Here is a 24,027-nt window from a genome sequence, read left to right on the forward strand (position 1 = left end):
CCCCCCGACCCCCCCCCCCCCCCCCCCCCCCCCCCCCCCCCCCAAGATGTTATTTGGCAATTCAGTGCATGCATGTATAAATATGCATATTTGAAAGGAGGTACAGTTTGTAGAGATGCAGAAGGGGAGGGAGGAGAGGTGTTACTGCTAAGGTGGGTTGTCCTATGTGGAGCTGTAGTAATGGTGGCACCGCACATATTTTCAAATAAGTCAAGGACAGATACCAGGTGTGCATCTCCTGATTCTTAAGCAAGCAATGTAGTTTCAGCATAGCTCAGAACAGATCTGACATGAAAGATGAGGTGCTGTGCTCTAGGATGTGTGATATGGTGAACTCCCTCACCTTAATCACAGTCTTTTTTTTTACTGATATTGATGTAATTTCCTCCTGTGTCTCAGTCTGTTACCTTGTTTGGCATTTTGAGTATATCTGGGATTGATTTAAAGCAAGTGGTTGAATTTAGAGTGCTTTTGTCCTGTCCCGTTTTCTGTGATGGCAGAGGAGCTGGGTGAGTTCAGCTCACTTTCTAAGTAACTGGACCTTTGTCCTCACAGCTTTTACATTTTGGAAGCTGGCCTGACTGGTTAGGCAGAGGTATCAGGCAGCCAGCCTGTCTCATACCCCACCATGGGGACACTGAAGGCAGCCTAACAGCCTGTCATAAAAGTGCAGCAGGGGAGGCATCTCATTTACAGACACCTCTGATGGTGAGTACAGATGGTTTGTGCCAGGTCTGCATGGGTAATTCAGTTGTAACCTTTTTTCTAATACGGGAATGCCTTGGTACCAGGAAAAAGATTGTTTTCCTTCCTGACTTGACTGTTGGTTTGTTGGCTTCTCCATCTGCTCATTTGGGTTTTTTCCTTGTAGTAGTCCTGCTGTTGCTTACCTGGAAGACCAAATACCCCCCAAAAATATGTTCTTTACTCTAGTTGTCTTACACAAGGACTACATAGTTTCTTTGCAGTATAGTTTTAAAGACCTGATTTTAATGAGGAGGTCCTTGTCTGGGAACAGGGAATGTGAGCTGCTTAGGTGGCAAGGGGGAACCTAAAAAATCCACAGATGTCCCAGGTTACTGTATGCAGTGTTTTTCCTGCAGCTTTTCATAGGCTCCTTTAAGTTTTGCTTAAGGATGGAACCTTAGCCAGCCTACTTAAAGCAGAATTAATTTTCAGTGACAGTTCATCCTCTCTTGTGAATCAAAACAGCATGGTCTGTATTTCAAATGGTAACCAGAGTATATTCTGAATGAAGCATCTCACAGAAGGTCTTTGGAGAGGCCTGAGTTATAACCTGTAATACAGTCTGTGTAACTTCCTAATAAAAAAAAAGGAGTAATTAGAGGTAAGTGTTTGCTTTTTAGCAAGAATCCCTTCAGGAGAAGCAATAAACTGGTGCTCTCTAAACCAGTCAGATTAAGACATGAAAAGTCAGCAATTTTACCATGAAAGGCAGTTTCTCATTGTAATGCTTGTGGGGGGTGACATCAAGGAGATGAACAAGCAGAGGCAGAGCAAGTGCCCACTTCTTCTGCACCCAGGAACTTCTGACCCCAGCCCTCAGAGTTCTGTGTCTGAGGTGCTGCAACATTTATTAGAAATTGCACCAGAATGTAGCATTTAGCAATAAACTTTGCCAATGGGTACTGTAGGACTAAAAAGGGTGTTTGCACAGGGTAAGAGATTGCCTTTACACTGCTCTTTATAAATGCTGCATATATATACCTCCCCCATTGCCCCTGGCATTCTTCCTGATTTGTCTGGAGATGAGATTAAGTCTAGTTTCTCTGAGGGCTTAGGAGAGAAAGGGTGCAACAGGTAAAAGAACAGGGTGTCAACATGGAACAGATGTGAGAAGGTGCTTCCCTTTATATGTCTGAGCTTAACTGGCCTTCTGTCAGTGCCACTGCCTGTGTCTGCTGGACTTCAAGAAGACAATCTGTGGGCCTAGAAATTGTCAGAAATGTTTTTTTATATGGTGGTTTGGTTGATATTTTTTAAGCTTTCATGTGTGCTTTACAAAATGTCAGGAGCCTGATAGGAACGTGACAGAGAAGCAGTGTTAAAGTTTGTAAGAAAGTTTTGAATAATATCTTTATTTCTTAAACAACCTTCTGTAGATTTTTCTTGATATATCTACTTCCCTTCTATTCTATGTTTGCTAGAAGTGACCATAAAGACTTCATAGGCCACAAGCAAATTCGTCACGCTAATCAACGTTCTGATGATCTTGAAGGTCTTTTCCAACCTGGATAATTCTGTGATTCTGTATTGTTGTTCAGGGATACTGTAAATATGCCAGAGCATAATTAGATATGTGCTTGTGGACCTATGTCCTTTTCTTCCCAAAAGACTATTTATTTTTGGTATGATGAATACAAGCTCTTGCTTTTTCATTCAATTTCCACTCTCAAGGACTTTTCTTCTAGCAGTGCATGACTAATTCATATGAAGTGCTCCCTCACTTCTGAAAATGATATTCTAATTTATCCATCAGGTTTTAAAACTACATTTTCTTATTGTTATTGATTACTGCTTTTTTTTAACACTGGAAGTAGTGGAGGAATCAAGAGGGAAGCAAAGCACTTTCCTGTTGCCCAGCAGTGTGCTGTGACAGATTGCAGAGGCAGTTCAGATTTATTTATAATTGGCACCTGTTTTGTCACAAACAAAAATAGGCTGCTCTTGAACAAGATGGGGAACTCTTATCAGCATGATGATCTTTGTAATCTTTCTCATTTCCTAGTTGCATATAAGAGCCTTTTTTTAAATTCTCTTTGCACTTTGGCTTTCTGTTTGCATTTCCAAACTATAGTGTTCAGTCTTCAGGTCTGTTCTAAGTAGGAGACGTGCAGTAAAGAGGGAGTTATCTTTACAAAGTCAGCCGGCCTGTGTGGACACGAGTGGCTCCATTGGTTTCCTTCAGTTCACCATCACCTTTGGATGTGGCAGAGTGAGTCTGCTGCCTACTTACTGCCACCTCTGGACTGCTGGATCTGTTAGTAGCGATGAGTGCAGAGATTTATTGACTTGTGCTGCAATAGTCAGGGTTCTTCTTTCACCACTTTTATTTGGGACAGTGGGAGAGGTGGATTTTTAAAGAGTAGCTCCCTTATTTAATGATATATTGGGGAGAGAATATGCTTTTCTGACATAGCAGCAGTCCCCTTTAAAGCAAATCTGGGGAAGTTACTGAAGAGCTTGGGGCTTCATATGCCATGAACATCCTAGTCCTGAAGCTTCATGGAATTCTTGTTTGTCATTGCATGTTAAAATTTATTCTCAGCCTTGAGAAAACTTGCAGACCGTAGGACGCCTTTTATTGTGCTTTTATTTCCAGTTTCCCTCTATGGCTCCTTTATAGATCTCACAGGTTCAGAGACATGGTATTGCCTTATGTTCTTAGGTGTTTGAGTTGATGGCTTTTGCTGCATGCTTAGCAATTCCTTATAGCTTCTATTCTGACTAAATATGTGATCAGGTAAGGTAAAACGTTGAAGCTCTCTTGTAGCCCTGTGTTGCTAGGCAATTTTGGTGGCTTTTGTTCTAATACCAGTGGAGTCTTCCAAAAAGAACTGTTCCCTAGGAAAGAAAATTACACGATCGGCAGCAATATTACTACTTCATTACTGCACTAGCACTGCCAGTGACCTTCCTTGCTTTAAATTACACTCTTTCCCTATCGTGCCAGAAAGGTAGCCAAAGGTTCAAATTATTGCTGGAAGACCACAGGGATCAGCAGTATAGAAAACTGGGCAATCACTGTATTTCTGCAGTATTAGGTGCTCTTTTTCTTATATGTTCTTGTATTACTGAGAGAATTTTTGATTGCATATATAAAAATGGTCATGGCAGTAGTTATTTTTACTGTATTGCATCTTCAGGGAGAAGCAGAAATTACAGTGCTTCTCCTCCTGAGAGCTAGTGAGAATTAGTTGCTCTTTGGTCCTTCTCTTATTGGCAAATAATAATCTCAGAGGAGGCCATGCCAAGTGGAGATGGTATTTCCAAGGTCCGTATGGCACCCTTCATTTGTGGATTTTGCTGCACTGCTGAAAGTGCAGTGGTTCTTTCCAACCGCCTCCTCTCTGGTGAAATATTATCATCTCCATTCTGTGAAATTCGGGAAAACAACTGAAGGGATAAATGACTCACACTGAATTAAGCAGCAGCTCAGGAAGAGAAAGCACAGCTCTTTGAAAATTGGATCACATGGCTCCCAGGTACCTTTCAGACAGGGAGATGTTCTTGAACCCCTCTCTCCCTGGGACTTTGCAAACCAGTTTCTCAGGGTTCTGCATCACTGCTTCTCTCACCTCACAATTGTTACAATGCAATTTCAGGATGCTTTTCTTGATGAGTTTCAGGGTGCACAGGATCTGTTGATACCATCCCCGGCTCAGAGGCTGACTCCTCACCACAGGTGCCTGCCTGCCTCTCTGCGTAACAGTATTTTTGCCAGCTGACCGTGTTTAGATGGCTGACTGAATAATACAATTGATTTAAGCTGACTGCATGCTTTTGAAATATTTGAGAATACACAGCAGCCTTATCACTTTTATTTACTATCTACTTAATCAGATCTATTCAAGTTCTATTTTGTAGACCAATTGGCTGACATTCTTGAATGAAGTGTCTCATTTGTGATTGTCTTTCATATGCCTTCCCAATTTCATGGGTCCAAGCCTTAAATTTACAGAGCAATGACTGTTTAAGTCACCTCATCTTGATCCCCCAAAGCATCATGAATGGATTTTGCAAATAATGGGTTGGGTGGTTCCTAATTTCAAACATTCCCTTCATGATAGATATGGCCTTCATACCAGTACAACCTTTTTCATTTCTTGAATTCAAGAACTTCACAAGAGACGTCAGAATGACCACATGCCATTTTAAAGACACGGTGGGGGATGAGTAGTATCAACACAGCAGTTTAGCAGAGTCAGAAAGAAGGCAGAGTTTTCTTTAGATCAAGGGCAGTACCTTGCCTACAGAGGTATATTACTGTGTCTCTGCCTGCTGTTTTAGCTTTGGGGGCAGGGAGATCTTATCCCTGTGTTACTCCCAAGTATTCCACAAAACAGTCTAAGGTAAGAAATTGTATCAACCTTTTCCTTCCCTTCCAAGTGGAAACTAGTTATAGATATCTACGTGTAGTCTACTTTTTAACATGAGAGGGAAATGTAACAAGCCCTTACAGCAGTCAGCCAGTTTCTGTTGAACTGGTGGTCTTTTGTTCATACTGCTTTGAACAGTGAGGTGACACAGCAGCCTGCTGTCCGGTCTGGTGCACTGGTCCTTCCCTGGAGTCTTTCTTGCATGAAGAAATCCCTGTTGTGCATATTCAGTTCCCCACAGCAACTTTGAAATTTAAATCTCTGCTTACTTCAAGCAAAGCACTTATTGAAACACCATCACATAATCTGTGCTCTTTCAAGACAGGCTTACACAAATATGCAAATACCTAGGTGTTCTTGACACAGCTAAAAGAAATTCAACCCTGATGGTAGTCTGTCTCCTGGGAAAAGGTGTTTAGAGATGGGGTACAAAATGAAGGTATAGCTCTTTTTGTCTTTCTCACTTTTTTTTTTTCTGCCTGTTGTTTTCTACTAATCCACAGAGGAACAACGTAACATGTCAAATCTGTTTACTCCTCAAACAGTCTGGGATTCTTGAATGTCTTTACTGTAATTTAGGAAGCAACTGACAAAATTGTGTTGGGTAGACACTAAAAATACACACTGTAGGAACCACATAAACTCCCAGGTACAAATTAGCTCTTTTTTTTGCCAGTGCGATTTATGATGAGAAATGAACTAAGCTGCTTTCTCAAAGTTCCAGCTACAGATCAGCTAGAAACTTGAGGGACTACTTGTATCCTGAGAGGTGGCATATTGATCTACAGCTCCAAGAATTGTGCCAAGAATGGAAAATCAACAAGATCTTCACCTGATTTATGTAGGCTAGACATCTGTGGCTTGCCTTTTGAAGGTGATCTCTCAGAGGCGTAATTAAAACTTGATGGTGAATAATCATGATGATTTGTGTCCCCACATTGCAGCCATGTGGATGTTTTTATGTGGTTGTAAATGTGATTGGTCCCTGCTTGTGAAAAGGATGGTTAGAAAGTGCTGGGCTTAAGGGCCAGAATTTTGCACGCAGCACTCTTATGCAGAAGGTCTCCAAATTTTTCTAAGGCTAGACCTCTGTTTCAGTTTAGAACTAGTCAAATTTCAATTTAGTGGAAAAATAAATTCAAGACGTTTTTAATTAATAAAACTGAGCAGCCTCTAAGTTTGCTCACTGTGCACAGAGAGGCAGTGCTGTGATATCGGAGATGCTGCCTTGGGGCTGGAGAGTGTGGGCAAAGACAGCAGTTTGTAACTCAGTCTTACTTTGGTCTCAACACAGTAGCAACAACAGCATCACCTTTTCCTTCATCCTCATCTCACTTGCCAAAAAGAGAAGGAAAGTATTGAAACAAGGGTTATCCTTCATTGGATATTTAAACACTCTGAGCAGGACATAGATTTAACTAGAGCTGCAGCATGAAGGTTTTTCCATTGAATTCTATTGTTTTGTATTAATGTGGATAGAATTTTCGAGGCATACAAAAATCTACTGCTGAAGCAGACTGGATTTCTTTCTTTTCTCTGCTATCTGGATGATGTTGGGAATTTTGGAGAAGCTGTTTATCATTTGGTTTCAAATTATTCCTAAGATCTGTTTTGTGCTTTAAGACATTTATCCTGCTTTCTAACAGGCCCGCCTTTCTCCATTTATATCAGTAACAGTGATTTTTACTCTTTCATTTTGAGACTGAAAGGCATAAAACACCATACATTGCCTACTTATAAAATAAGGTGGGGAGAGGTGGCATCTCCAATTCTGCATGCAGAACAGTCAGCATAGTAGATACAGTTTGAGGGTGATTATCATAAGGAGCATGAGTTAGAACCGATGATCAATTTTCTGAGAATCCCTAGCCTTTCCATTAATTTTGATTTATTGATTTTTATGAGCAGGAGCAGTGAGAAGCTCAGGCTTTGAGGAGGATCAGAAAGGCCAGTGTGTGTCGAGGGTTATTGCCTTGTTTCGTGCTGTGATTTATACAGTGAAGGTACTGGCTGCATTCTTCTGTTACTTTATTTCTACTCATCATTATAGTATTTCATGACTTAAAGACAAGTGCCCTCTGAGAATCTGTTCTGTTGTGTCTCTGACATTATTACAGGCTGAAGGTCTGATTATTGGAAGTGCTGAGCCCTTGCAGCTCCAGCGGAATGAATGGAAGCTGAAGGTGCTCTGAAAAGCGCGCCTGAGGCATTTTATTCTTTTAAAGGGATTGAGTTGTTCCTCATAAATATAGGTCCCTGCTTTGACTAATTCCCTCTTGACTGCAAATCCTTTGAAGTAAATGGAGTTTACTTGATTAGAATTAAACCTGTGCTCCAGATTCAACTCCCATTCTTGCCATGTAGCTGAAGAATTGATTAGATCTTAGTAAATCTAATGTTAAAATTAAGCTTCAAATTTACAATTAAACTTCAGAGTTTTGCTTTATAATTGGAATACTGCATGCTGGGAAAGATCAGAAACTTTTTTTTTTTTTTAGGGTTCAGGTGATTCTAAACACAATTTATGTTCCTACAGCAGAGCTGCTAGTGCAGCAGAGGTAACTAAACACACTGAAAGGACGGTTTTGTGGCTAGAAGAGGTACCAAGACCAAGTGTCTGCAGCTGGTGCAGAGTCAGCCTGCCTGAGCCATTTACATCCTCCTGCCCAGAGTCTAATTTGTCCAGTTCCAGTGAGAGAAAGTGGGTGTCAGACAGTGATTCAGCCTCGGGAAAATGTGATTTATCCCAGTGCTTGATTATCCCAGTGCTTTATAATTCTGCTGTTCTTGGACAGGAGGAAGTTTGCCTAAGTAATGGCTGTTTGATCCTGAAGTAAGGAAAGATGATGCTTTTTAGGCATATGAGTGGCTGCTGGAAAAGTTCAAAGGCGCACTCATGAAGGGGCGAAAGCTGAAGCTGAGAGGATTGGGGACTAGGTATATAAAGAAAGATTATTCAGCTTGACTTTTTTCTTTGTCTTTTTAAGAACATAGATATGCAACCTAATGAAGTGGTCTTGCAAGTCATGGCAGAGTCTGAAGATTTTTTTCAGTCCTTGGCTAAAGGTCCTTCTCTGCTCAGGTTGCTCAGATGTGCCCAGAGGTCAGCATTGCTTCAGTCCTTAGTTTTTGAAAATTCATTCTTTGTTCAAGGAGAATCACAGCACACTCCTGCTTTTCCATTTTGGGATCGTCACTACAGTATTCCTTGATTTTTTTTTTTTCCCCCCCTTAAAGCCAGTGTTTTATTAAAAATAAGGAAGTTTGGGGATTGTTTTTTGGTTTTGTTTGGTTGGTTTTTATTATGTCAGTCTCAGATAAGGGACAGATTATAGAAGGTCCATTGTTTTTGTTTCTGGTTATTTTCAAAGAACAAATTTAATCAGTTATATTCTCATCATTGTATCTGTCAACGTTTTTCTTGTTACCTCTGTACAATATGGTAGATCATCTCCTGTGTCAGCAGAGCTTCACATTTCAGTTTGTACATTGATCTAATCCTATTTTGTGAGTGATGGGCCCTGGTGTTTGGTACCCAGCAGGCAGGATGGAGCATGCTGTTAGCAGTGGGGAAGGCTCTTGTTTTGATGAGGAGAATTGTGCGTTTTCCCTTTGTCTCTCTGTCCCAGAGCAAGAAACAAAACTTGGCACAAACAAAAAACATTGAGAGAATATTCAGGCAAACAGGTTGTCACTTCCTCTTCTTGCTGTCAGTCTCCTAAAGACAGGGTCTATTCTGTGTTTTGTTGTCCTTAAGACTGTAGGCTGAGGCTGGCTTTTCTCTACAGTGTTTTGACATCCTTTGCTGCAAGAACTGGGATTTCACTCAAATACACTTTGCTTTCTAAATTTTGTGGCTGATTGTATTTTACATTTATTTTTTGAAGCTCCTGCCTGTACATGTTTTATTCCACCCCCCCTTGTTTTTCTGTTTTTAGCCAGTGAGACCTGCAACGATTTCCATCCCATGTTCTTCACCCATGACAGATCGTTTGAGGAGTTCTTCTGTATCTGCATTCAGCTTTTGAACAAGACATGGAAGGAAATGAGGGCAACTTCAGAGGACTTTAACAAGGCAAGAAAAAGGGTGGGGTGGGAATGACTGGGCAGAATGGTGAAACAAGGCCATATATTCTTCCCTAGAGGCACAGGGATTTACTAATTCCCATTCTGCTGAAAGCCTAGAGATTCATCCCTTTGGATGCTTTGCACATCGGAATGCCAGCATTTAGAAAGTGGTGGATGGAGGATGGGAGAGGTAAGGAGGTTTATAGACCTTTTTCAGTCATGTTGCACTGCAGACTATGAGACTAAAATCCTGGCTTGAGGGGAAATTCTGCCTTTTTATGTTAGCAATATTATGCTGAAGTGCTGCAGCCTCCAAGGTTGTAAATAATGCAGAGAGAGTACTGCAGTGATAATTTTGTGCATCCCTTTGATTTCATGTGAGCACTAAAGTGATAAAACATTCAAGAGTGGACACAATCATGACAGAGTGCTGTGCAGTTTAACCTGCTAAAACAAAAACAAAACCCAAAAAACCCCAAACCAAATAAACAAAAACCAACAAACCAAACAAAAATCCAACCAAAACAAACAAACAAACCCACCCCCAAACCCCAAAAACAACAACAACAAGCAAAATCAAAAAATCCAAAACCACCAAACCCTGAAAACCAGTGAAGTAATAATTCAATGAAAAACCTCCTCAGTAAGAATTCTGGAAGCTTCAGCCAATCTTCTGACCCTCAGAAAAGCTATAAAAAACAGGTCTGTCTTAATGGTCCCTAGACATCCAATTTTTACCTAATTTACCATGAGGCTGAACAGTATTCCTGGCATTTTCTAAGAATGACAAACTCATGCTTTTGTGGCCAGCTGGCATCCTTATCTTCATTGGGATCATCTGACTAGATCTTGAGCCTCTCCCTGGGAGATGTTTGTTATAGAACTGTTGGTTGGGAGTGAAAAGTGAGACTGTTGCTCAATGTCAGCATGTGCCTTACAAGTGCTCTGAAGTCACCAGACTTAAATGTTATGTGAGAGCTACTAGGAATGATCATGCCTGACTTGTAATTGGAACTGTCTATTATTGAAGTGCCCCAATGTCCATCTTCTACTGCAGAGTGAAGGTGAATTCTTAGGTCACAGTGAAGAATGACCTTTCTTGAGTTCCTCCAGGCAAGTTAGTTGGCAGCAATACGCGAGTCCTGGCTAAAGAGAGAAAGGAAGTCCAAAATGCATGCTGTCGTAGCCAGATGACCTAGAGGCTTGTCCTTACATGGGATTTCTGACATGCTTCTCCTACCTAATGATCTAGGAACACAGAAGGAGCAAGAGCAAGATAATTCACTGAACAGTATAGTGTTGCTAAAATCAAGAGCTTAAAAAGCAACTTTATAAAGACTAGTTCATAATATGTGGTTGTTTTAAATAAATATATTAACAGCTGCCTATTACTTACAGGCCTTCTATCTCAGTAGAAGACGGATTTGTCTACATAATTTCCCACAACTTGACTTGACATATTATTAGTAATCCTAGGGAATTCAGAAAAAGAATGGTTCCATTTCTGGCACTGGCACAGGTCACCCTAAAAAGAAAACAAAATAATTTACTTTGCAGTGTTAGGCATTGTTGTGGAGGTTTGTAGAAGATCAGGGAATTTTTTCTCTGATCTGACTAGTTTGCTACTTGTGTTTTCTGTTGCTGATAATCCTGTGACTTCACCTATCAGTTCTGTCAAGTCCAGCAAGATCGGCACTATGTCTTACTGCATGTGTCACTGAAGACATGGGCAATTCTTTACTCCACGGGGCAAACCTGAAACATTTGCCATTGGGCTACCACGGTTTTTGTCTGGTGGTGGCACTGTGCTGCATGATCCTGAACCCAGGATCTCTGCCTGCAGAAATCACTCTTGATTTTGTAACTGTTTCCGTAAAGGGGAGGGAATGCTAAGCTCTTGCGTCTCTCATTCCTAACACTTCTCTAATTATGTTTTGCTTATCTAAATCCTTTCTTAGAGTCATAAGGAGATTTTTGCGCTCTTATCCACTTCAAATGACATGTGGTGGTGATGTGCATTACTCAGCTGATAAGCGTCTGAAGGGATCTGTGAGTGAAGCAAACTGTGTTGTTGTGTGGGCTTGTGAAGCACTCAAGGGTTTGTGGGGGCTGAAACGTTATATAGTGGTACCCAAGGTTTACCCATCTGGCTGGTGGGTGACAGCTGCCAGTGCAGCCAATGGCTTTACCAAACTAAACACCACCATTTTTCATCCTTACCTGGCAAGAGGCTTTGGTGATCACAACATGTTAGTATTCTGCCTGCATCTTCCCTGTGTGCTCAGGGTACCCATTCTATGCAGCCACTTTTGAAAACTTTGCAGGCAAGGGCCACGTGGGCCCGGGGAGCATTCAGCCCGTCCTTTCAGAAGTGAACGGGAAGAGAGCAGACCTCACAAGATGCAGTAATTTACTTGTGTGAAAAAAAAAAAAAAATCCTTCATCTTTTCTTTGTGCTACTGTTTTTCAGTTTCAATAACTTGATTGTCGTGGTAGTGTATGAAACACCACTTTGTTACGGTTTACCATCCACCTGCCTGATGGGGTCATTCATTTTATTCCTTTCTCCTTCCCTTCCTTCTCTAAAACCTCCAGAACAAAATTGGACACTCTCAGTATATTGATTGGTAACTCTTGAGACCTGGAGATTCTGCTAAAAAATCTAGACTGCTTGCTTTGATGTTTAATCATAATTAAAGAAAAGGAGCTTCTTAGTTTAATTTCAAACTTTTGATTAATCACAGTAGCTTGTGCATTGAGGGTCTGTAGGAGGTCTGTGTGCACATACAGAGAATTACTTCCTCCTCTCTTGAATTGGGGAATGACAGGCACTAAAAGAGGCGAGGTGACTGAATTTCCCCTCAGGTTTTAGTGCCTGTTCTCAAGGGCTCTTTAAGCCACATGTTAAGACTTCCTTTTGATGACAAAATGGCATACTGTGCCATCATGGTTCTTCAATTTATGTTTATATAGGTTTATTCCTTTTTAAAGTTTCAAAAATAATCAAACCAGCACTTGGTTGGAAGGATTTTATGGTGTTTTAGTGAAACATTTATGATCTCATGCTTTATCCAACTCTTATTCATTAAAAGAGACACGTTTTGTCAAGTCTTGCATGAGAAAAAGTCCTTTGATCTCTATGATGATAGTATGACACTGTCAGACCTAAACCCTTTTTTTTCAGTCCCTATATACTAGTAGATGTCTGAATAGAATAATTCAGACAGGCAGCTAAGCTTATAGTATGCCTTTGTAACATTTTAAGACATACATAATTCATGTTTTGTGAGCTTCCTAGAGAAATTAAGATGCAGTTGTATAGATAGACATGCAAGTGGCAACAATTCCATTTGAAATCTTTTTGTTTTTATTTGAGCCTACAGATTATCAAAGGACACTTTACAAGTTTCTCCAAAGTCATTTGTGAGCAGACAGCATGGTTTATGGCTTTGAAAATATAATCTAGTCTCCAAGCTTTACGTAGTTCTACATGTTTTATTAAAGCAGAAAGAAAGCATTGTGCATTGATTTTTGGAGTCAGTGCTGACTGTAGGAAAGCTGGCCTGAGTTATCTTACATCCAACATCTAGAAACCTTCATCAGCAGCCTGCCCATTTAAATTGGTGCCCATCAGTCAGATTTCCCTCATGGAGGGACCACCTACACTCTGCTCAGGGTAATCAGGCTCTGCTGCCACACAGACTGAGATGTACTTAAATTGGTTTGGGGTTTACTGTTTATTTTTAACATGATGGTAGGTGGAATGCAAAGTACCTGCCTGACATTAAAATTCCTCCCGTGGGGCCAAATGAAAGCATACTCCCAAAGGAAAATTTTTTGTTGATTCCCACTAAATGTACTTTAGTAAATGCACCTGGGTTGCCCTAATGTGGATTTACATTGCGATTGGTATCTCTTTAATGAACTTCTTGTAAAGTACACATATTGTTTCTTGGGATACAAGGAGACAGCAAGTAGGACATTGTATAGGGGACAAGATTATCCTCTTAACTCTGGTTTCCAGAGATTTCAGTCGGCTGCTTTTCTTAGGTTTGAAGTTCATATGCTAATACGAGGAAGGGTGAGCAAATGGATATTTTAATTGCAGCCATAGCTTGTCTTATAAAACCTGCAGAACAGAATGAGCAATTTGCTAATTCTGTACCTAGTGCCATCTTAAAAAAAACAGATTAAGAATAAAAATAACTGCTTCCTGTCCCAGTGTGGAAGGAAAACGACAAAATTTTTTGACTTGGCTAGCAGACTGTTGAAGCTGCATTGTAGAGAATGGGCACAATGTGGCTACTTTTATTAGTATATTAATGTAGCTTTTGGTTTTTAGATGACCAAAAATTGCAACTCATAACAAGATGCAGATTATCATTCCAACATGACTAAAGTTAAATAGGAGGAGGCAAAACTGAAAAAATTGTAAGTACTGTGATGTATGGTGCTTGAAAACAAAATCCACTGCATTCACTAAAACTACAGGTTTGAGAAATAGGAAAGTGGGATGAGGTTGGCTAATGATGCTGCCAGTGCATTTTTCTTGTTACTTAGAGATTCAGTTAATTTGGCCTCTGGACATGTGTTTGAGATCATCATGTTATAAAACATGAGCTTTTAAATGTTTCGTGAAAATGTATTTTGTAATAAGAATATATAATAATATTATATAATATAAAAGAAGAAGAAGAAGAAAATATTTTGTAATAAGAAAAATCTTCTCAGAAACCTCAAAAAACTGGTTTCAGCATTCAGCTAGCATCCAGTTCACAGTGGCAGACCTGGTATCCTGAGTATCTGGCTATTTCAGGGACACACCAAGCTGTAGCACCAGATCCCCCTGCAGCAGGGGGGTCTGCTCAGCAAGATGATAAAACATGTCACTGACAGGGATACACATAACAAACTGCCTTTGTGGTGATCAGAAGAGTAGACATTGTTCACAGCAGCAACAGATGCAAACAATAAATGCCCTACGTGAGTCCTGTAATTAAATAGCAAAGCAAACACGGAGGCATTTGATAACCACAAAAGATGTTTATGGCTCATGCTCAGACTCTGCGAACATTATTCCTTGCTCGCTGACAAGATAACAGAGAAGGTAACCAAGCATAACATAAAAATGAAAAATAGCATTTCCTTCCTGGGTGGAGGTTGGGAAATGCCATGCCACAGGTTTCTCAGCTTCTCCAGTGTTGTCATGCTTTCGGCAGCTGTAGGGATGAGTAATTGTGTAAGGCTAGGTTCAAAGTATGGCTGAGTGTTCAAGGACAGGCTCTTAAAAAGCAAACTTGTGTGAGCAGTGGTTGGTGTGAAAACATGTGGTGGGCCAAACCCACTGTCAGATAATGTGAGTTACCCATGAGGAAGCAAAGGCCTAGGGGGTCATTTTGAAAGGGCCAGAGCAGCAATGTGGCAGAGGACCTGTCACCAGCTTTGCTGGATCCACTGCAAACTGGGGAGACTCAAGGAGCAGGTTGTCCATAGATCCTGTCCAAAATGCCCTCCTGCTGCAACCTTGTTGTCTTAATGCTAGTCCTTGCCATGGCAGCTTTGTGCCTGACCTGGAAGTGACTGGGCTTTGCCTCCCTCCTGTGGGAGTCACAGCTCCCCAGCATGCTCAAGTGATCCCCTCTAGTGCCACTAAAAATAGTCTGCACTTTTCTGCTCCTTGCAGGCTTGGCCTAGTCTTGATAAACCACACTTTACAGGAAGGAGACAAAGGCACCCAGAGCTGAAGTGCCTTGGCAGTGAAGCAGCTGCAGGGTCAAAATCAGAACCAGGATGTCTGGCCACTGGCTCCAGCCTCCTCCATGACCCTGCCACAGATGTCGTAGCAGCTTCAGCCCCAAAGGGATGCTTTCCTCTCTCTGTGCTCCTCTTTCCCTCCATCCTGGTGCACAGGGAGGCTAGGAGAAGGATGGCAAATGGTAGCTTCAGAAAGTGAAAGAACCATTACGTCAAACAGGAGAAAAAATAATTCTGACAAACTTGAAAGTAAAATCCTTTGCTTAGTCTTTAGACCTGTCTATCACCTTCTCTTCAATTCAATGAAAGAAGAAAGGAAGGCGATGATAAATAGCTCTTCACAGATGCCCTCCAAAGCATTTTTGTTTTCTTATGGGTCTGAAGCAGATGAATTTAACTTCTTTTGGGAGAAGCTTTGGAAGGCTGTTCTGTTTGCATTTTACCATTGGGAAATGCTGGGCTAGTGGAATGATTGCACCTCTCTGTTAGCTTTATTGCACCTTCCCCTGAGAATGCTTTGTTTATATCAGTCAGGGATATTGCAAATAAATTATTCTCACATAGAATGAATTCAGTATTCCCCAGGCTGGGGCAGATTAGCACAAATTAAATCCCACATTTTCACACCTGAGGCCAAAAGCACTTTATTAACTTTTATTGGAAACAGATAATTGCCATAAATATATTGTATCATTAATTGTGTAATGCACAAATTTATAAAAAATTTGTAGCAATTAACATTTTGAAAGTCTGCTGCATAGATTACAGACAAAATAAGACTTTTTAATTGAAGAAATTAGTCCCTTCAAATACAATAGGAATCTTACAGAAAGCATAATTTGGATGCAGAAGGATTGTCAGATCTATTCCATTATCAACCTCTTCCTTGAGAATGGTCTGCTTTAAGCAGTGCAATTTAATGTGATACAGAGAGCCTGTTTAAGACCTTTCCCTAGCATTTGGTCAATGTTCCCTCTATGCTTTTTGCGGCCTAGATATTCCAAATGTATGCCTTCATCAGCTGCTCATTTAGGAATGGCTCTGTTTGGTCTTCTCTGTCTCTGTGCATTTATCTCCACCTGTCAGATCTCCAAATGTGTCCCATAGCACTCATCTGCTGCTCCTGGCTGCAGGAACCTGAGATGGGGTATTTAAGATGCTGAAGATGCATCTTTCCACTTACTGAGGCATCGGTCTGTAAAAATCAGATTTAAGTATTCATACCCCAAAAATCGGGGCTGTCAAGCTCAAAAGAACTGCACAACAGTATCACATTTTTTAATCTAGATGGTTTCTTCCTTTTGAAAAATTTTCAGTCTGAACTAGCATTGTCAAGAATGCAAATACATTTTAAAAATTAATTTGTGAAAAGTAAGTACTTAAACTGCATAATGAAGCAGTCTAATTTGTCCTTTTTCTGCACTTCGTAGCTTATGAACTCCTTTTCTAGTTCAAAGACTTTTTTCATTTAAAATAGTATCTTTACTATTTTCTATCTTTGCCACAAGGCTTTGGAAGTCTTTAGTAGTAGGGTCAGATCTAGTTATAGAAGAACGATCCTTCTCCAGTGATCACATACGCAATAATTTCATGGAGGGCATAGCCTTAAAAGGAAAAGCATTTTCAAGCTTGATTTCTCCCATTTACATGCCAGGATGGGTGGACCAACAAAGAGATGGTTTCTTCAAGCCAAAAGCAAGGAAAGGAAAGGATGTTTCAACAAAACATCTGTTATTTAAAACAAGAAAAAAGGAAAAGAGTATTTTAGTGTAATCCATTCCTTGGCCAGCAGCTTGTCTTGTCCTTTCCGCAGTGATGAAAGCCTCTGTTGGTCTCAGCAGTAGAATCTCTTATTTGTAGAAAATCTAGCCATCATTGGCAGAAGGGATTTTATCCCCCAGATTTTTAGTGAAGTCTGTGTGTTACTGTAGAACACATACAGGTCTGTGTAACACCCCGGAGATGATAATTTTTTAAAACTGCTGGTACTTCATACTTTCAAAGCACTCTTCATTTTCATCTCTGTGGGTGCTGATCAAACCAATAAACTTCTCAGCCTTCAAAAAGATGATTGAGTGGAAAGTCTGATAACCAGAGGAGAAACACTGAGCGTAGGTTATCTGTGCTAACAGCTCTTTTTCTACTCCACATAAACCTTTTGCACCGGAAAAAAAATGCCTCACTTGCATGTAGAATGTGTTAGCTGTGAAGGGAAATGATATAACCTAACTGGAACTGTCACCAAAACAGCATATTTTGTGATATTGCCCCTGTCATTCCTGTCTAAAAGTGTGGATAATAATCAGATCCCAGGAACCTCTCTTGTCTCTGTATTTTTATTTATTCTTTCTAGGATATGTTTTTGTAGTACAGTTAAATCAGAGGTGCATGGCATATGGCTTTTTGCTGCATGAATTGCTGCTGATGTGAATGTCAGTGGGCATATAATACCAGATTTTCATTTTGTGAATCACAATCCATGGAATTCAGCCTGAGAGCTCCCCAGACTACAGACCTTATTATAGGCAAATAAAAAAGGGAAGGAAGGGGGGAGAGGTGATGTCTCAGATATTTTGTTTCAGTTGAAATGAGTTTATAATGATGAATGATGCAGCTGACAATGAGATTTTTATAGCCTCTCTTGGAGTAGCAGAAGAGCTTGTGTTATTGTTGGTTTGCTTTAAGTAATTGTAATCTAAATAGCACTGTGGTTGAAAAGAGCAGCAGAAATCTTTCATATGTGTCTCATAAGCAAAGCCGGGGTGCTTATTTGTTTTTTGTCTCATCTGTCCTTACACAAATGTCCTTCATTGTTTGCAGCTTACATCTCGCGTATTGTCTTGATCGAGTATGTCAGTCACCATTAAAGAGGCGTTTGCCAGTCAGTCGCTGCTGCTGCCTGTCTCTATTTTTAGCACATGAGGTAACTGGCCAGCATCTGACAAGCTGAGCCTGCTACCCGATGCACCAGTGTAAATTAAGGTTGGCTGTGATAGAGGCAGATGGGAGGGAGGGCTGCTGGAAGGCGGCGTGAGAGGAGAGGATGGTGTGTGGGTGCAGATGGGCTCTCCTCTCCCCTCCCCACACCAGCTATCTCAGTCCATATCCACACCATGCACACTGGGCTGACACAGGTACCTGCCTCTGCTGGCTCCTGTAGTTACCTTTATTAGGCTAATCACAGGTTAAACTGGGCCTTGGTGCGCTAATGTGAACTGTCCTCAAGTTCCCAGACACTGGATGAGAGGGAAAATGGAGGAGGTGAGGGGTTTAGCATGTACTTTCTGCAGGAAGTGTTAGGTTTTGCCCCAGAGAGTATTTGGCCTTGAGACCACAGCAGAGGCAGTTGTTATTTGGGATGGTGGTGAAGCTGAGACATGTGAACTTGGGTTCTGCCACTTTTCGCCTGAGAGCTAGATAGCTTACTGGGGGATGGAAGGTGTTGTGTGTCCCTCTGAAAGTGGTAAGGCTCTTTTTTCTTAGCCTTTTCCCCTCTTCACTGTGGATTTGAATAGTATGCAAAAAATGTTGTGGATCTACTGATGACTAAAATATAATTTATTGAGGGGCTCCATTCCAGTTCCTAAAGTTGCCTTCATATGTTGGTCATGGTAAGCAGAGAAGCAAGGCCCTCAGTAATACTGACACTAATTCTCCAGAAAGCTGAGGAGAATCACCTAAACAGCTGAGCACAGGAAGGGAGACAGATTTGATACCATGAAAGTATATTAACCCAAACACCAGAGAGAGGTGAAGGAACAAATACCAGAATCCTTGAAAAAGACATTTGTGTAGATGATTAAAGGTGTTGCCATGTCAGCTGAATGATATGTCAGCTGAATATTTGTGCCATGGCCATGAAATTGAAATGCTCAAGAACCAATCCTTCCATCAAGAATGTCAAGTCTGCTTCTAGAAGATGTGTGTGAAAGCATCTGGAGAAACAGTTTCCACACATGCTTTGAATTTTATGGTAATTTTTTTCTCTGGAGAGGTGTCTTCAGGTTTCAAGCATCAGTTTTCTGTCTTAGGGAAACTGACTGATGCTAATTGTGTTGCTGATAAGAGAACCTCAGCAGCAAGAACTTAAAGACTGCAGTTCTGTCCATTTTGCTTGAATAGTACATGCTGCCTAGAACTTTTTGTTGTACTTAACCAAGAGCTCAAAGGAAACCACAGATCTCATCACATCATTGTTACATTGTCAGCCTCTTCAGAAGCAATTGACCAGCCCTTCATTGTGAAAATAACGTCTCTAAAGTCACCAAGTGGAAAAATGAAACATCCTTGCTTTTGTAAAATCAGATGTGTGAGATAAAGAATGTAATCTCATAGCTGTCAAGATTTTCAGATTCCTTCCAAGAACTCATTTTTATGTAAGCTAGGGATCTGGAAATTGCTAAAGGACTGTTTCCTTCCCTAGGGATCTGGAAGTTGTTAAAGGGCTGTTTCCTTCCCAGTGATTTTCTTTTTTGGTCTGATTGTCATATAACTGATACTCCTGCATTTTAAGACCTATATGTGATTTTTTTAAAAGCTAGTTACTGGAGGTAAAAATCTTACTGAATTTCTCTCTCAGTTTTAAGGAAGTTTCCTCTAGCTTCTCTCCCTGTTCAGTACTCCAATCTTCAATACGATTTATTCCCCCAGACTTTCTTTCTGCCTGTCCTCTTTCCTTGGAATAATGGCATGGCTCATAGTGCTTCCACCTGCCTTGTTAATGGCTTTTCTCACTTTCTAGCTGGAGACACCCACTGACTACTTTGGACAGCCACATCCATCAAGACATCAGAAAAGATCCTTTCAGGTCATACAATATTGGAAGCCAGTTTTTGGACCCAGGATGGGTGTTACTGGCAGCTATGTATTTTCAGCAGTAGTAGAAATCTGAGGGCCACTGTTAAAATTGTAAAGTACAAAATTACATGCACACATGTGTTTCTTATTCCTAAAAATTGATCTGTATGGACAAAAAAGTCTTACCTCAGAAGTAGTGGTATAAATACAACATTTAATAATGATGGCAGAGAACAGGATATTCTTTTATCTAGCTGAATTTCACACACACTGGGCTTCAAAATTTAATTCATTTAGATAAAAGAACCGTCTTCACCAATCTGGGAGATGAACCTCAGGTAAAAGGTATTGTATGTGTGCAGCTTGAAAATTGATTCAATTAGATATATGGCCTAAATGGCCCTTTGCTGTGTAAAATCTTTAAAGTACCAGACAAAATCTTTAAACTGGTGGTTCTGCTTGAGGAGAAAAGAAAGAAAATATCTCCATAAAATTTATTTACCTTTGCATGGGTTAAGGGTGTTTTATTGCCTTGTTGCTTTTAAGCTCCAGAGAACAGGATGTTTCATAGCTGCTCAATTTGCTTTAGTTATTATAATTTGAAAGAGTTTGATGATTCAAATTTTTTTCTCTAAGCTTCTTGATTTTAGTACTAGAGTAACACTTCAGTATCTTGTATTGATATTTATGATGGCGAGGGTTTTGATATTAATTTCTGCAGATATTTTATTTGATACTAAAAGCTGAGGATGGGTGATTGCCAAAGCAGATTAAGGACTCAGAAAGGCTAATTTCATGTTTTACAAATATCATTGTAGGTGCTTGCTTGTAGGACGGTCACTGGGCTGATGAGTGCCATGAATCACCAGTGCACCCTTGTGTGGTGTGGACTAACTGCATGCTGGGTTGCATTAGCTAAAGCACAGCTAGCATGGCAGAGGAAGGGATTGTTTCCCCCAGCCTGGCCTTTATGAGGCAGCAGCTGGAAGACTGTGTCCAGTTTTGTGCCCTAGAAATGGGAAGAAACTGACGAAAGGGCCACCAAGATGATTAAGGGGGATGGAGCATGTGGTGTTCAAGGGGAATGTGAAGGAACCAGATTTCTTCATCCTGGAAAAGGCTGGATCCAGGGTGAATCCAGCTGTACCTTCTGCCATTGTTTGAACAAGAAGGATGAGGAGAAGATGCATACTCTTCTCAGAAGTACACAGAGAAAGAAGAAAAGAGAAGTTGCAATGAAGGAAACTGTTAGGATGGAAGGATAAAACATTCCCAACTACTGATACTGGTGCAGCACTGGAACCAGTTGCACAGAGAGATTATGAAATCTTTATCCTTGGAGAAACCCAAAACTTGCCCAGAGTTGCCCTGAGGAAGCCAACTTAAATATGAAGTTTGCTTTGTTGTGTCTGCAGGACTTGATGCCTAGAACTGGCTAGCAACCTGAATTATTTTGTAGCTTTATGTGTAAAAACTACTTTGTTATGCAGTAGGATATCTTATCCAAATGGGAAGAAATAGTAATTCATATCATTAATCATAATTGAAACAAACTCAGATGGAGCATCAGCCAATCTCATAATTTTTTTCTAATGTTAAATAGAGTGCAAAAGATCCTTGTGATGGATTCTATAGCCACTTCAAGAAGTCAGGCTTTCCCCCTTAACTGCAGTGATCCCTTTAAAGCAGTTTTAGCTTGTATTAGCTCTGACAGCTGAACTGTTATTACTCAGGGGCATTCAAGCTCCTTCAGAAATGTGATGTTGAAAGCATTTCTTCAAAATTCCTTGCCAACATTCACAAAAGTGTGTTTTACTAAATGTTTACCACTGGCTACTACTACAGCTCAGCCGACATGGTAACTTCTCTAACCACAGAAATTCATTAGCATATTTGAACCCTAATACTTAAAGCAGGTCCTGTGTGTAGAAGTTGCAGAGCCATGTTTGGCTACTAGTGGATTGGTTTTGGGGATGCTTGTTGTCTTGTGGCTGGCTGTTGGGTTTTTTGGGGTTTTTATACATGCTTGTCTTGTACACAAACATTTGCTCTTGCTAAAGCTCTGTTGCTTACAGGTTCTAGCTTCAGGTGCAAGTTGTCATTTCACCATCCCAGGAAGTTTCAGGTATTTCTTTTAAGCACAAGTTTATGACCAAAGGAGAACACCATTTAAGTCAACAGAACATACAAAGAGTAGAAAAGGAGAACAGAAAGATGATGTTAAGTGATTTTTAGTAGGATAACAAGAATACATAAATGATGTCTTCCTGCATGTTGCCTGAAAAGTTACTGGTAGAGATGGGAACTTAGCCCACACCTCACTTGTCAGTGCTTTGATGACAGGGCAACTATGTCTTGGTTTCTTTTCTCATATGCTGATGCACAATTATGTTAGCAAGGAGAGGTTTTATTTCCTCTATGATGGAAAGCATCTTCCACATTTAAGCAAAATATTTACACTTTGTTTACATCCTTTAAAGGTTAAAGTAATGAAGTGGTTACAGTGTTTGCCGCACTTTTGGTGTAAATGGCTGAAATGAAACTGTGTGGCAATTTGAGACAGTAATGAGAAAGATGATGATAAACTGAAGAGATGGCACTCACACTGTCTTTTTGTGCACAATCTCTCATGCACAGTTAGAAGCAGTAAAAATTTGAGAGCAATTACGAGAGAACCAGAGCTGCCAGAACTTTTTTTTTCTCTCTCTTCAAATGACCAGAAAGACTGCAGTCATAAATGACAAATTTAATAATCAAACAGTATTTACCAGTATGTGCATATGTGAGCACAGCATCTGCAATGCTCACCGTGATTACCAAGGCAAACTAGGGCACACTGTGCCCACAGTTAGCCCAGCAGTGCAGCTGGCTTTGGGTGGGTGGGCTTCTGTGGCTGCCACAGGTGTTACAGATGCTCTGGATTGGGTAGAAAGTAAGGCAGGACCTTGACTATAGAAACCTGTATATTCCTGGTGCCTGGCTCCAGCACAAAGCAGCAGTGCTGTTACTTCCAAGGAGACGCTATTGCCTCAGCCTTTCCGGAAAGACGTTCCCTGTTGTCCAGATGTGAAAATTAGTTTCAGGCTAACACAGAAATATTGAGCACCACTAGAAAGGACAACAGCTCAGATGTGGAAGGCAGCCAGACCTCACTGCGGACTATGGCTAGGGTAAAAAGGTTGTCGTCAGTGACTGTATTTAAAAAAGAGTTATAAAAAAGCTTCCAAAAGCTGTGCATCCTACAAAGCAAAACTACTCTGATTAAACTGATAATTTTAAAATAAAAGGGCTGCAGAGAAACCAAGAAAACCAGCAAATCCCTTCTTTCTGTTTTTTCTAGATAACACAAAGTGTTATTTAAAAAAAAAAAAAGTATGTTAAAAATCTATTTATAAATCAAAAGAAGAAAAGCAGGCAAAAAATTGTGCAAGCAGCATTAAGCTGCAAAAATTTTCCTTGGACACATTGCAGTACCTTTTCAAAGCAGCATATGGGGTTTATTCTGGTGACTCTAATTTTAACATGAATGAGAGTCACGTGGAATACTCCTGGCATACTGCTTTGAAAATAAATCCCTGCATGATTAAGAAAGACTGAAATCTTTTTAAACATCTATTTTTTTTTTAAACCAATTCTGAAATGTTTTTAAAGGAAAGCATTAATGGAATGAAAATGGTCCAACCCTGAACAAAGCACTAATGTAACAGGTAAAAATACTACTGGCTTAGCACTGTAGATATGTTTGTGTTTCAGAGGCTGGGTAATGAAGAGTGAGGAAAATTTGGAGTTTGTACCCACTGTGGCAACTGCCTCTGCATTGCTTGACCTTTATAAATTTGTGTCTTCACTTGGAAAATGAAGTAATCATTCCACCTACCATGTGCAAAGAGCAGAGGGCTCAGCGAAGAGAGTACAAGGCAGGATTTGTCTCTGCAATGGCAAGCATTGCCATGTGCAGTATTGACACATCTTTAGCTCGTGGATGGTGGAGACTGAAGAAATATGTACTCTGAAGATCAATTAGAGAGAGACTCATTAGCAGGAAGGAAGTTCTGAGCAGATGCAACAGCCCTGACAAAGTGAGCCAGAACACTGATAGAGCTGGGCCTGGTGTGTGGGCTGAATGTGAAGCAGGGTTGCTGGAGGGAGGTTCAGAGAGTCCTTTCTGACAGCCGGTCCTTCCTACCCATCTTCAGAGAAAGCAGTCTTAACAGCTTCTTGAAATGTTTTGAAGAGGATAAGACAGAAAATGTCCATAAAACCATATTGAGGAATACAGACATGAGCA

At 40.5% G+C, this 24,027-nt stretch overlaps 1 protein-coding gene across 4 annotated transcripts in view; it reads left to right on the top strand.

The window, feature by feature from the left end:
* ELMO1 (engulfment and cell motility 1) overlaps window positions 1-24,027 on the top strand; it is a 305,383-nt gene that overhangs the window by 193,060 nt on the left and 88,296 nt on the right. For all 4 annotated transcript variants that reach the window (XM_042042860.1, XM_042042859.1, XM_042042862.1 and 1 more), the window contains one exon: window positions 9,059-9,195. In XM_042042860.1, coding sequence (XP_041898794.1) covers window positions 9,059-9,195 — 137 coding nt within the window. The remainder of the gene's footprint in view (window positions 1-9,058; window positions 9,196-24,027) is intronic.

The sequence above is a fragment of the Corvus kubaryi genome, unplaced genomic scaffold (genome assembly GCF_017639235.1).
Source record: "Corvus kubaryi isolate FWS band 111438036 unplaced genomic scaffold, C.kubaryi_AGA036_p1.0 37398, whole genome shotgun sequence".
NCBI classification, from domain to species: domain Eukaryota; kingdom Metazoa; phylum Chordata; class Aves; order Passeriformes; family Corvidae; genus Corvus; species Corvus kubaryi.